Genomic DNA, 14422 nt, shown 5'->3' on the forward strand with positions numbered 1-14422 from the left:
AACCACACATGCAGTTCTAAAAGTAAAAATAAGAATTCATCATACTGGCACCAATAATCAAATACCACCAAAATAATCATCAAAAAACTCAAACACCTGTCCCAGCAAACCAGATAAAATCAAATATCACCAAACGAGTTAAAATACCACCACATGCGATTTAAAAAATTCTGCACACAGTGTAGAATCAACACAAAGGGAAGACGATATAAAAGTGCAGTGTAGAATCAATGCAAAGGCTAGGCAAAATAAAATTACAGAGGCAAGTAAAAGTCACAGTGGTTTGAACCAATTCGAAGGCAAGGCATAGGCAAATTAGAACAAAATTGGAAAAGCCCACCAAAATCATAACACTTTGTTGTGTCTGCCCGAAAGCGAAACTATGAAGCGACCAACGACCAGCACACCACAACTAATATGGAGACCAGGTATGATGCCGGGCCTGTGGCGTATTGTTGTGGAGCGTGGATGGCGGCCCCCTGGGATACCCACAAACTACTGGCACAAAAACAACAAGCGCCCCTAATACACCCGCAGGCAGGGAAAAAAGACAGAGGATCAGCAGCAGTGGCAAGCCCTCGGCAGACGACCTGCCAGCATGAGCTCTCTCCTAGCAATGGAATAAGCTGCTGGAGAGATTGGAGCCAAGTGGGGCTGGTGATCTACCTCTGATCCTTCCACGATCTACAGATAGATCGCAATCTACCTGTTGGACATGCCTGCTAAAGGCTAACCCTCACATACAGAATCATTTTTCAAAAAGATTTCATTTCTTGTTGGTGCTCAAATATAGTATCCTTTAAATATAAATATTGCAAAACAACTTATCTTTCAATTAAAAAGTGGTTTTCTTAAATTAAAAAAAGCTATATTAGCAGTGAAGTTAAATCTCATCCACAAGACTATTTTCAAATGGAGGTCCCACCAACGTTGGCCAGTATTTCACACAAAAAAAACTGCTTCAAGGCATTTAGGGAACAGTCAGTCTGCAAAAAAAAAATAGATCTTGAAATTCTTTGCTATTATCTTTGTCTCTGAGCAAAAATGGTTCAAAAACAATCCACACAGCAGCTATTAAAATTATGGATGATATTTTTGTCTTTTGGACAGGCGCACAGGAGATCTTGGATGATTTTCACAATTGGTTGAACAATAGATGTTCCTCAATTCCGTTCTTTATCACAGTTGATGTTAGGTGCTATGTTCTAGTCCTAGTGCTATGTTCTAGTCCTAGTGACTTGATGCATTACTGATCTAAAAAGAAATTGGTTTTGTGCTAGTCTGGTAAGGTCCTCCAGCATTATTTCCATGGTTGTTTTCAACATGTCTAGCCATCTGATTGCATGCCACTCTCTTCGCCTGTTTCCTTCAGTCTTCCCAATGATCTTTCTCTTCTGACAGTGTGACTAAAATAGTCATAACTTCATCATTTGGACTTTGAGCCGGTTTGATCTCTTCCAGAATAGACTTGTTAGTTCTTCTAGTGATCCACGGCACACATAAAATCTTTCCCCAGCACCTAGAGAATGACACGGTGACTGTTACCCATGGGTAACCCGCTGAAACATGGGAAAAAAGAATGGTCGCCATAGGTACAGGGACAAGGCCATTCACTGCTCCATGGAGCGATGAATGGCCTTGTCTCTGCAGTTAAGTGAGGGAACTTGCACAGTCATCAAACACTTGGTCCAGAAGCCCCCTCCCTCCTTCCTCCCAATAGCCGCCATCCGGGCATCTCCTTCCCTCACTCCCTTCCCCTCACCTTCACTAGCGATTCACTGAGTGGCACAAGCCTTTAAACAAGTCACGCAGCGGCTGCTTAAAACCATTTTGTGCCAAATTTCCCCAAGAGTAGGGTTCTTGCTGTTTGAATCATAGCATTAGTGAAACCGGAAACAGGAAGTTGCGTCAGAGTAGATGTTTTGGGTAGCCACATACTACTTGATGAAAGGCTTGGGCAGCTCAGAGACAAACAAATTAAAATCAGCGAAAGTGAGAGGAAGGGAGGAGGGAAATACCCGGACTGCGGCGATTGGGAGGAGAGGGGGGGGGCTGCTGTGGACTGCACAAAGGGAAGTGGAGAGAGGAACAGACGCTGTAGGGAGAGAGAGGGGAACACGCTGGAAGGAAGTGGAGAGAGAACGGGAGGGGAGCAGATGCATGTTGGTGGGAGGAGAGAGGGTAGAAGATGCTGCATGTTAGTGGGTAGGAGAGAGAGGGTAGAAGATGCATGTTGGGTAGGAGAGAAAGAGGAGAAGATGCTGCATGTTGGGTAGGAGAGGGGAGAAGATGCTGTGGGTAGGAGAGAGAGGGGAGAAAATGCTGCATGTTAGTGGGTAGAAGAGAGAGGGGAGAAGATGCTGAAGGAAAGGGGTAGGGGAGATAGGGGAAAAGATGCTGAAGGAAAGTGGGGAGGAGAGAGAAGGGAGAAGATGCTGAAGGAAAATGGGGAGGAGAGAGAGAGGGGAGCGCATATTGGATGGAAGGAGGGGATAAAGAAAAAAATGGCACATGCTGATTGGGGAGACAGATACCAGATCTGAGGGGAGGAAAGGAGGAGAGAGATGCTAAAAAAAACACCTGGGGGAGGGAAGGAAAGATGGAAGGGAAGAAGATAGTGATTCCAGACTATGGGGGTGAATGGAGGGAAGAAGATGGGTGCCATACCAATGGTGTGGGGAGGGGGGTGGAGGGAGAGATGGAAGGGAGAGGCACAGTAACAGCGGATACCATATGGAAGAGGCATGGAGAAGGCAGACAGTGGATGGAAGGAAGAGAATGACGAGAAAATGAGGAAAGCAGAAACCAGACAACAAAGGTAGAAAAAAAATTTCTATTTCTTTTCTTTGGGGTTTGTTGTGTGTTTTTTTTGCTTTAAGATAAAGTAGTTTATTAGATGTGTTGATAAACATTTATAAACAAAGCCCTGCCATCTGAAGATCTCTTCCTCTAGATTTATAAAATGACAATTGTACAGAATATTCTTTTTATACTTTAATAAAATAAATTCAGTATAAAACTATTTGAGGCTTGTGCAGATGGGATCAGATGGTTGATGGGGCGGAGACAAGGACTGAGCTTGCGAGGACAGGACGGGGATGGGGACCAAGCTCGCAGGGATGAGATGGGGATGGGGACCAAGTTTGCAGGGACAGGACGGGGCGGAGACAGGGACAAATTTTTTTCCCCATGTCATTCTCTACTGTGTATCACAAATGTTTATGTATTATGTTTAGAACAAAAGAAATAGGGGGCAGAAAAGCTGGAGGAAAGGGTTTCAAAATAAATCAGTGTGAAGCGAGGGTAGAACCTGAAGCTAAGTTGCAGTGAGAGAGAACTGGGTAGGGTGGAACCTGGAGAGTGATATTACCAGTGAAGAAAGAAGATGGGGGAGTGGTTTAGGCCTTATGATTGGAGAAATTACAAATAATGTGCAGAATTTTAAAATATTGTGCATAGAATTTCCAACATTTTTGTGTAGAATTTTTCATTTTGTGCCAAATTTCCCCGAGAGTAGGGTTTTTCCTGTTTGAATCATAGCGTTAGTACTACTGTTGTATAACTTGTTTGCTAAATGTATGTTGAGTGGATTTTCTTTAGGTTTTGCATTTCATAATGTGCCTGGGAGAGATTTATGTTGCTATTGCTGTGATGACATGAGAATCAGAATAATTGCATTGTGATTCCATGGAGAAATATCCTAATTTTGATCTGCACTTGTTGGGGGGAGGTTGGACTTTTGTGGACACAGAGCATGTTTACCTTTATTTATTTAAGCATTTATTTAGCCCATCCTCCCAAAAGGAGCCCAGAACAGGTTACAAGAATACATTCATAGTATAGCAGGACAAACTTTAGTGAGAAATACAACATTTACAGTATAGACATAACATACAGACTTAAAAAATACAGACTTTATAGACATACATAGGGTGGTTTAAATTGCAGCATTTTCTGTATAGATAAGACATAACATATAAGCAAAATAGCTTTTTCTTTGCAGGTGGGTGCATCGTTGTTATCGGAAAATGTGGTAGTAATTCAAGTTATATTCGTGATGGCATACGAGTTTTAGTGAGATTCCATTTGGTATATTAGTCAGTGCCTTTGAGATCCATCTATCAGGGGTGCAGACATGAGTCGTTAAGGAGCTGGGTTTGTAAAGAGGAAGGTTTTCACGGCCTTCTTGAAGTTCCATAGACTGTCTAATGATCTAATAGATGGGGGGATGATGTGCCATAATCTGTAATGAGAATAAGAGCATTTTCTGACTGTCTCAGACGTGAGTGAGCAGCCAGGTGGTAGGACCAGCCATTTTTCTGCATGGGATTTCAGTGATTGGTTGGGGACATAAATTTGTAGTTTTGATGCTATATAGTTGGGTGTCATCATGTGGAATGTCTTGAAGGCTAATACCAAGGCTTTAAAGGCGCATCGTTTTTGGATAGCCAGCCAGTGCATGGATGTTAGTGCTGGGGTGACATGGTGCGGAAGCCCAGGTTTTTCAGGAGTCGGATTGTGACGTTTTGCACACCTTGGAGATGTGAGAGTGTTTTTGCGGGTTAGTCCACCAGTAGCACATTGCAGTAATCTAAGCGCATATAGTAGTTGGGTGAAATCGTTTTCTGAAAAGTAAGCATGGATGCACTTTAGTTGGCAGAGGTAATAGAAGGATGAAGACACTAATTTTGATACATGGTCTGAGAGCAACAGGTTTGATTTGAGAATTACTCCTAGGCTGCAGATGTTATTTTTGGCTATAAGGGTCTCATTCCCTCAGGAAAAGGATGGGTGGTATGTGCAGGTATCCTTATGTATCCAGAGAAGTTCTGTTTTTGACGCGTTGAACTGTAGTTTATTTGCAGTCATCCAGTTTTTTATTTTTGTTAGACAGTAGTAAGTTTTTTGATTTGTGCGTCTCAGTGTTGACCTAGGGGGAGGTAGAGCTGTATGTCGTCTGCATATGAGTGGATTTTGATTTGGTATTTTTCTGTGATGTCATGTACTGGTTTGTCATATAGATTGAAGAGGAGTGGGATAGCAATGTATGCTGGGATACTCTGTAGCAGAGAGGTTTTGGTTCTGATAAGGAGGGTCCCAGTAGTACTTTCTAAGATCTTTCATTTAAGAAGGAGGAGAAACATGACAGTGAGATATCATGGATTCCGATAGAGTGTAGTCTGTATAGGAGGAGTGAGTTATCAATAGTATCGAAGTTGGCGCTCAGGTCTAATAATACCAGTAGTGCGTCTTTAATCATAGGAACTGCTATGTTGTGTCAGATCAAGGTCCTTGAGAATTGTATATGCAGTGTGTCACATATATGAGCATCACCTCTCTGGTATGTCCTAACTGAAGAAAAGTTGAAAATTATTGTCATAGACTTCAGACTGCTGCATTTTGAAAGCAAAACATGCATATCTTTACAAATTTATACCCTGGATGCACCACTAGAATATTTGTCATTGTGATAAAAGGTACTTTTGGGATGGGCTACCTTTTCAAATTGTTGTAGTGCACAAGCCTATTGGCTTAACCAAAACTTGTGCCAGCTGCTCCTTTCTACTACCTGCCACTAAATCATCTGCAGAGTGGGAGCTTCTTTCTTCACTCCTGCTGCTGTGGATGCTAATACCGCAGTTACTAAAATCATCCACTCTAGCCACCAGAAACACACAGGAGCTGAAAGTAAAGAATGAATACTTCCTGTATGATACAGGAAGTATTTGGACTCTATTTTCAGCTCCTGTGTGTTTCTGGTGGCTAGAGTGAAGAAAGGCATTCCCTTCTCTGCAGAGGATTTAGTAATGCTGGTTAGATAGAAGAAGGGGGCTGTGACAGTAACCTGTTTGTAGGAAAGGGTAAAGGGGGCTAGGGGCAGGTGGGAGATGGGACTTGGCGATGTACTCGAGACAGGAGATGGGAGGAGGGCACTGATGGTAGGCGGAGAAGGACAGATATTGTTAGGGAAGAAGGTAAAGTTGGAGGGGCACAGATGGATGCTGGGGTTAAGGTGGAAGAAAGATAGGATAGAGGATGCTAGGGAAGTAGAAAACAAACTATGGGAAAAGAGGTAAGAACAGTGGCTGTTGGGGAAATGGGAAAAAGGTTACAAAGAGTGAGGGATAAAAAAGGTGACATAGATGAGAGAGGGTGAAAATAGGAGATAGGAGGTTTAAGGAGATAAGACATATGAAAAGGACTGAAGGTGGCGAGGAGATGAGAGGTAGAGATTAATGAGGCCTGGGAGGTGATGAATACAGAAGCTAAAAATTTGGACTGGAAAATGTGTGAAATTCAGGGGGTTGGGGAAAGAATGAGAGAAGGGTGAGGGTGGAAGGAGAAGGGAGGAAAGTGGAAAGTTGTCTAGACCTAGCTAGAATCTTTGCTTTCCATTTCATGCTTCGATTCTCTCATTGTTTGTTTCCAGACTCGACTATTGCAATATTGTATTGTAGGTGAAAGAAGAGACAGGATTGTTGGAAGAAAGAGGTATGAAATCTAGTTACAGGTTAATAAAAAGGCAGATGAGACAAATGGAGACAACAATGAAACAGAAGGACTAGTATCAGGGTTGGGCATTAAGAAGAAGACAGGGCAGTAAAGAAACAGAAAATGGAGTCGTCTTTGTACTGCAACTTGCCCCCTCTGATGTAACTTCCTATTTCCTCAGGGATGGGTCGGTACAGAGATGACTCTCAGGCTGGTGGCAGGGTGGCCTATGTGAATTGTTACTACTGCTGATAACCTTTAAAGGTAAATGGAGAGTCCATAGCCCATCAGGAAACAGGAGAGAATATTGGAGTGTGGGATTGTGGGTAGCCTGATGAGCAGTCAGCAGATTTAAGATGGCAGTAAGCAGATCTGGAGGATCTGGGTTTTTTTTGTTTTTTGTTTTTTTTTTACATTCTTCAGCAAATGAAGGTATAAAGGGGGGTGGGGGGCATGCCATATCATTATTCTCCTCACAGGAGATTGCCTCTTCTTTCCCATCTCCAAATGATATCATGTACATCTGGAATAGATATTGACCACAAAGAATATGGTCACTCTGATGTTGGCATCGAGAAAGGAAATGAAATCAAGAATGAATGCCTGTTCTTGCTTGCTTTATTTATTTATTTAGCCTGTCCTCTCAAAAAGTCTAGAATGGGTTACAAAATTACATTAACAGTTAACAAACAATTTTAACAGTAAATGCTTCTCTCGTTACTGTAAGGTTTAGCCCCCCAAATGTAAGGTTTGGAAGGGTAATGTTGAGGCAGCCTTACAATCCGCCAGGTCCCGGGTTCAGTATCCTCGTAGAAGATTCAGTAGGAAGTAAAATTATTGACAAAGACCGCTGAGTGCTTGCATAAAGAATATATATATTGTGCAGAAATAAGCTTAATATTACAGAAAAGCAAGATTCATAAAGATACATCAAGCGTTACAATTAATGAGAGAGAAAAGACAGTTTCCCTGCCTTACAGAGTCCAGAGGAAAGGGGGGTGATGTTCCAGACAGAGAAAGGTGATGTTCCAGGGAGAGAGAGGGGGGTGATGCAGACAGGGTGCTTTTATAGATTGGAGTCTTATTCTAAAAATAGAATCTATTGAAGTTAAGTACCACTATCTTTTGTAAACTATTTGAAACAATGGTGAATAAGGTGAGTGGAGTGTGAGAGACTGGAGAAGAAGTCAAATGTCATTTCCAGTTTCACTTTGACAGTGGTTTCTGATTAACCTTAGCTATCTGTGCTAGCTTACTGTTTATCTTAAGCTGTCCATCTTAAGCACCATCTGTAGCAGATACTGCTTAGAAGTAGAAGCTACTTCTAACTAGTACAATAACTCTGTCACACACTATAAGTACTAGTATAAAGTTGCAATGATGAACCCACTCATCCAGGACTGTGGGATATATACCGATGTAAGTCTTATTTTTAGTCTATGTATCTATTTTTATTGTATGGACCTTAAGAATACAATCAGGCACAAACTTCTTCTGATTGTTTCTATCTCCATCGATCCACCTTTTATTGAATATTTCTAGCATTCATCATTCATTATGACATATTTTTATATTTGTCTTTCTCATTCATTAGTTAATAATGTAGTAAGTTAAATAGCCATCACTTAGGGCTCCTTTTACAAAGGCACGGTAGCAGTTTAACACGCGTAATACCATGCGCTAAACTGCCAGCCGCACTAGCCGCTACCGCCTCCTCTTGAGCAAGCGGTAGTTTTTCGGCTAGCGCAGGGGTTAGCGCATGATTAAAAGTCGCGTGCACTAAAGCTGCTAACGCGGCTTCATAAAAGGAGCCCTTAGCTTTTAAAATATTTCTTCATTCATCATTCTCTTTCACTAGCCACCTCTCCCGACATGCATGTTTCACTGGCTACTAGCCATCAAAAAACACTAGCTCTCGCAAATGATTTAGTTCCCCTCGAGATTAAGTCAATTAAATGAAGGAAAAGAATCTCAGAGATGCCACTCCATGGATCATAATGATATTACCCATATAAGGAATTCTGGCGTGGTTGTCTTTCATAGATTCAAAAAACCTTCATATATTAAAAAAGACTTAATTCGTCAAATTTTTATTACATTTTAATTATTACTCAAAAACTTTTTGTTAATTTTTATTTTTTTCCCAAACCTTTATCATAAATGCCATAATAATTTAGTTAAATAAAGAATTGTTATTTTATTTAACAACTGATTTGTATTTTTACTTTATTTAACAGCTCAGAGAATTGCAACTAGCTCTGATAGTTGTTAAGCTCATTTGCAATTTATACTGCTTTCCTTAGCAGCTCAAAAGATTACAGCCAGCATTAATAGTTGTTTAGAAAGAAAAAAAGCACTTATCTTTGGCTTTAATGTGAAGTTAGATAGCAGGCCATATCTGCCGCTTTAGCCCCTCTCGACGGGAACCCGTTTCGCCGCTACACTGTATGGTGTGTTGCTGTTTAAATTATAGCCCGATTTGAAAAACCTGAAGAAGCCGCAAAACGGGTTCCCGTCGAGAGGGGCTAAAGCGGCAGATATGGCCTGCTATCTAACTTCACATTAAAGCCAAAGATAAGTGCTTTTTTTTTTCTAAACAACTATTAATGCTGGTTGTAATCTTTTGAGCTGCTAAGGAAAGCAGTATAAATTGCAAATGAGCTTAACAACTATCAGAGCTAGTTGCAATTCTCTGAGCTGCTAAGTAAAGTAAAAATACAAATCAGTTGTTGAGTAAAATAACAATTCTTTATTTAACTAAATTATTATGGTATTTATGATAAAGGCTTGGGAAAAAATAAAAATTAACAAAATGTTTTTGAGTAATAATTAAAATATAATAAAAATTTGACGAATTAAGTCTTTTTTAATATATGAAGGTTTTTTGAATCTATGAAAGACAACCACGCCAGAATTCCTTATATGGGTAATATCATTATGATCCATGGAGTGGCATCTCTAAGATTCTTTTCCTTCATTTAATTGATTTAATCTCTATTTTGATTAACCTTGTGTTAGTTTTGGTTAATCTGTTTCATTTTTTGAATTAGTTCCCCTCGACCCTGAAGAAAGTTTCCAGTGAAACATACATGTCAGGAGAGGTGGCTAGTGAAAGAGAATGATGAATAAAGAAATATTTTAAAAACTAAGTGATGGCTATTTAACTTACTACATTATGAACTAATGAATGAGAAAACCAAATATAAAAATATATTAAAAAAAACATAATGAATGATGAATGCTATAAATATTCAAAAAAGGTGGACCGATGGAGATAGGAACAATCAGAAGAAGTTTGTGCCTGATTGTATTCTGAAGGTCCATACAATAAACATAGATAAATAGACTAAAAATAAGTCTTACATTGGTATTTATCCCACAGTCCTGGATGAGTGGGTTCAGCATCACAACTTTATACTAGTACTTATAGTGTGTGGCATCTTAAGCACCAGACATTAACACATCTTAGCTATCTTTAGCACCTCTTCGCTGTACCAAGGTCCTTTGTTACCTTTAAGCACTGATTTAATTTAGGCTGGGGCAATCTGAGGCTGTTTGCACTGATATACCCTAAGATCAGACATGAATGATATGATCTCCCATAAACCTTTGCTGACATTGATACCGCCAGCAGGTTAAGGCAGGACTGACAGTTACCTTAAGATATGTAATTTTGAAAACACCATGGTAGCATAAGATCCATTGCTAAGTTCTTTACACTCAAAAGATATTTTGCCATGAAGCTAAAGATGTGATTTGTTTTTCAGGCTGAAATATTTGGAAAAGTTCTTCAGAGTGAAGAGTATGATGAGGTAGAGGACAAAACAGTGATGGCCATGGGCATTTTGCACACTATTGACACAATCCTCACCGTTGTGGAGGACCACAAAGAGGTCTGAACTGAGCTTTTATTATAATTTTGCAAGGTTTGATGTAATTGAAAGCTATTACCTAATGTAGATGGTGCAAGAATTCAGAATCTGTGACACTGTTGAATCAAGTTCTGCTTAGGTAGGTAATGGCTGAAAACCATTCTCTCTGGAAAGTAAATTGGTGGTTGTGTATAAAATTAATTGTTCTTTGGCCTAACTCCCAGAAGTCAGGTATCCACTTTGTGTAAAAATAAAATTCAAAGTTGGCATCCTGATTGGCTATCTCAACAACAAAGCCAAAGATCATATGTGTTTTGAGACTGAATTACCCTCTGGCTTTTATTATAGCTCCTCCAAAACAGCAGTGCAAGGCAGTGTGTGAATGCTTGCACTAACACTTTATTCCAGGACAAGCAGGCAGTATATTCTCACGTATGGGTGACGTCATCCATGGAGCTCTGATGCGGACAGCTGCAAAAGCGTTTTTTGCTTGAAGATTGCTTGAAGAACTTTAGAAAGTTTGCGACTGACTGCACCGCATATGCGCAAGTGCCTTCCCGCCCGACGTAGGGCACACATCTCCTCAGTTCTCATTTTTCTGTGGAGCTGTGAAGTCATGTTCGAATGTTCTGCGTTTAGTTTGTGCCTTCTAGCCACAGAGTTTTTGATCTTTTTCTCTCTATCTTCTTTCTCTCTCATAATAAAACAAAAATTTTTTTTAAAGAATTTATTTTATTTTTGGCCATTTTTGACAGCGTGGCCTTGTCCTCCGCCTCAGCCCTTGGACTTTGATTTGGCTGAGGCGGTTTTTCTATCTCTGTCCCTCCTGTTAACCGGCTTCAAAGAGCATAGCAGGTGCCATCACACTATTTCACTTACAGACCCCCACAAGTGGTGCATTGAGTGTCTAGGGTCAGACCACCGCATGGAGTCTTGTTTGCGCTGTGCAACATGACAGAAGCGGTCCATCAAAAACCATATACTCTAACAGAAGTAGCTTTATCCCAGGACAAGCAGGCAGCATATTCTCAAAATATGGGTGATATCATCCACAGAGCCCCGATGTAGCTTCACAAGCAGACTTGCTTGAAGAACTTTTAGAAAGTTTGCGACTGCGGCACCGCACATGCATGAGTGCCTTCCCGCCCGAGGTAGGGCGTGCGTCTCCTCAGTTCTAAGTTTTCCGCGGAGCTGAGAAGCCCTCGTTTCAGTGCTCTTTGCATGAGTTAGTTCTACTCATGCCTTCTCACCATGGCTTGTGAGGGTTTTTTTTCTTTCTTTACAGGGTCGCTGTGTTGTGCGTGTTAAAAAAAAGTCTTTGTTTAATTTTTTCGGTCGTGTCACAGCGGGGCCTGTTCTGCGGCCTCAGCCTGCGGACTTTGATTTAGCCGTGGCTGTGTTTCATTCATGTCCCGGCTGGTCACAGGATTTAAGGAGTAAATCTAATAGATGCTGGCACTGTCATCTAGACATTGGGACACTAAATCATCTGTTAACATAAGAACATAAGCAGTGCCTCCGCTGGGTCAGACCATAGGTCCATCCTGCCCAGCAGTCCGCTCCCGCGGCGGCCCAAACTGGTCACGACCTGTCTAAATCACCAGTAGGTGCCCCCATGCCTCCTTTGTTTCCTAATTGAGTCCTATCTTCCTATCAAAGTCCTAGCCCTCCGGTCTTGCACCTGCACGACCTGGTTGGGTTTCTACATTTATTTTCTGGTTAGCTTTCTCAGTATCCCACGATCCCTTTATCCCTCAGGAATCCATCCAGTCTCTGTTTGAATCCCTGTACCGTACTCTGCCTGATCACTTCCTCCGGTAGCGCATTCCAAGTGTCCACGACCCTCTGGGTGAAAAAAAACTTCCTTGCATTCGTTTTGAACCTATCTCCCTTCAGTTTCTCCGAATGCCCCCTCGTACCTGTTGTCCCCTTCAGCCTGAAGAATCTGTCCCTATCCACCCTCTCTATGCCCCTCATGATCTTGAAGGTCTCTATCATATCACCCCTGAGCCTCCTTTTTTCCAGAGAGAAGAGCCCCAGTCTATCCAACCTCTCAGCATATGGGTAGTGTTCCAGCCCTCTTACCAGTTTCGTTGCTCTCCTCTGGATTCTCTCAAGTACTTCCATGTCTCTCTTGAGGTACGGCGACCAATATTGAACGCAGTATTCCAGATGCGGACGCACCATCGCTCGATACAGTGGCATGATGACTTCCCGCGTCCTGGTAGTTATGCCCCTCTTTATGATGCCCAGCATTCTGTTGGCCCTTTTTGAGGCCGCTGCGCACTGTGCAGATGGCTTCAGTGATGCATCCACCAGCACACCCAAGTCTCTCTCAAGATTGCTTTCTCCCAACAATGCCCCCCCCAATTTGTAGTTGAACAACGGGTTCTTTTTCCCTATATGCATAACCTTGCATTTTTCCACATTAAGGCGCATTTGCCATTTGTTTGCCCAGTCTTCCAGCTTGTCTAGGTCCCTTTGCAGGTCCTCACACTCCTCCCTGGAGCTAACTCTACCGCACAGTTTGGTATCGTCTGCAAATTTTATAACCTTGCACTTTGCCTCCTTTTCCAGGTCATTGATAAATATGTTGAAGAGTAACGGCCCCAGCACCGATCCCTGCGGCACTCCACTCGTGACTCCCCGCCAGTCAGAATATTGGCCCTTTACTCCGACCCTCTGCAGTCTACCCGACAACCATTGCTCGATCCATCTGTGCACATCCCCTCCCACCCCGTGGTTCCACAGTTTCCTAAGCAGCCTTTCATGTGGTACCTTGTCAAAAGCCTTTTGAAAATCGAGGTAAATGATGTCGATGGGTTCCCCATTGTCCACCCGACTGCTTATTCCCTCAAAGAAGTACAGAAGGTTCGTTAGGCACGACCTTCCCTTACAGAATCCGTGCTGGCTTGTTCTCAGTAGGCCATTCCTCTCGATGTGCTCGCAAATGCCGTCCTTGATCATAGCTTCCACCAACTTCCCTATAATTGAAGTCAGGCTCACCGGCCTGTAGTTCCCGGGGTCACCCCTCGATCCCTTCTTGAAGATAGGTGTGACATTCGCCAGTTTCCAGTCCTCTGGTACCTCTCCAGTTTTCAAGGATAGGTTGCACACATGCTGGATTGTGCCCGCTATTTCTTGTCTTAGTTCCTTCAGAACCCTTGGGTGGATCCCGTCCGGACCCGGTGATTTGCCGCATTTTAACCTGTCTATCTGTTTGAGGACATCCTTCTTACTTACCTCTATGTGCTCCAATTTTTCAGCCTGTTCCCCACTCATGAGCTCCTCTGAGTCCGGTATATTAGATGTGTCTTCTCTCGTGAAAACCGACGAGAAGAACGTGTTCAACCTCTCAGCTACCTCTTTATCCTCCTTAATCACTCCCTTCCTATCCCCATCGTCCAACGGTCCCACCTCCTCTCTCGCTGGTCGTTTCCCCTTTACGTAACTGAAGAATGCTTTGAAGTTTTTTGCTTCCCTGGCCAGCCCCTCTTCGTATTTCCCTTTTGCTTTTCTAACCTCTCGGTGGCATTCTTTTTGGCATTTCCTGTGCGCCTGTTCTATTGTCCTTTGATACTCAACTTTTGGAAGTCAATATGGGGACAGATTAATACCATACTGGAATCATCAATTCTATTGACATACGAGGTAGTCATATGTGGAACATTATTGCATATTAAGCCCCCCATGGACCGCTATAAATGGTAGATGCTTTTCTCCTGGAATGGACAAACAAATTCCTGTATGCATTTCCTCCATTCCCTCTAATTCTCAAGACACTTGTCAAATACGAACATGCCACCATGATTCTAATAGCTCCTCAGTGGCCCAGACAACTCAGCAGCAGGGAGCTACTACTTTTATCAGTTTTTCCATCTCTGCTTACACAGAGTCAGGGTTCTCTACTTCATCCCAACCTGCAGTCTCTGCACCTGACACCTTGGTACCTTTCAACATAACTACCAATTTACAGTTCTCTCAATCTGTCAAGGACATTTTAGAGGCTTCCAGGAAGCCTACCACTAGGCAATGTTACAACCAGAAATGGACTAGAT

At 42.2% G+C, this 14422-nt stretch overlaps 1 protein-coding gene across 6 annotated transcripts in view; it reads left to right on the forward strand.

Moving 5' to 3' along the window:
- IPO8 (importin 8) overlaps window positions 1–14422 on the forward strand; it is a 441493-nt gene that overhangs the window by 276194 nt on the left and 150877 nt on the right. For all 6 annotated transcript variants that reach the window (XM_033950674.1, XM_033950671.1, XM_033950672.1 and 3 more), the window contains one exon: window positions 10260–10385. In XM_033950674.1, coding sequence (XP_033806565.1) covers window positions 10260–10385 — 126 coding nt within the window. The remainder of the gene's footprint in view (window positions 1–10259; window positions 10386–14422) is intronic.

This window comes from Geotrypetes seraphini, chromosome 7 (assembly GCF_902459505.1).
Source record: "Geotrypetes seraphini chromosome 7, aGeoSer1.1, whole genome shotgun sequence".
Classification (NCBI taxonomy): domain Eukaryota; kingdom Metazoa; phylum Chordata; class Amphibia; order Gymnophiona; family Dermophiidae; genus Geotrypetes; species Geotrypetes seraphini.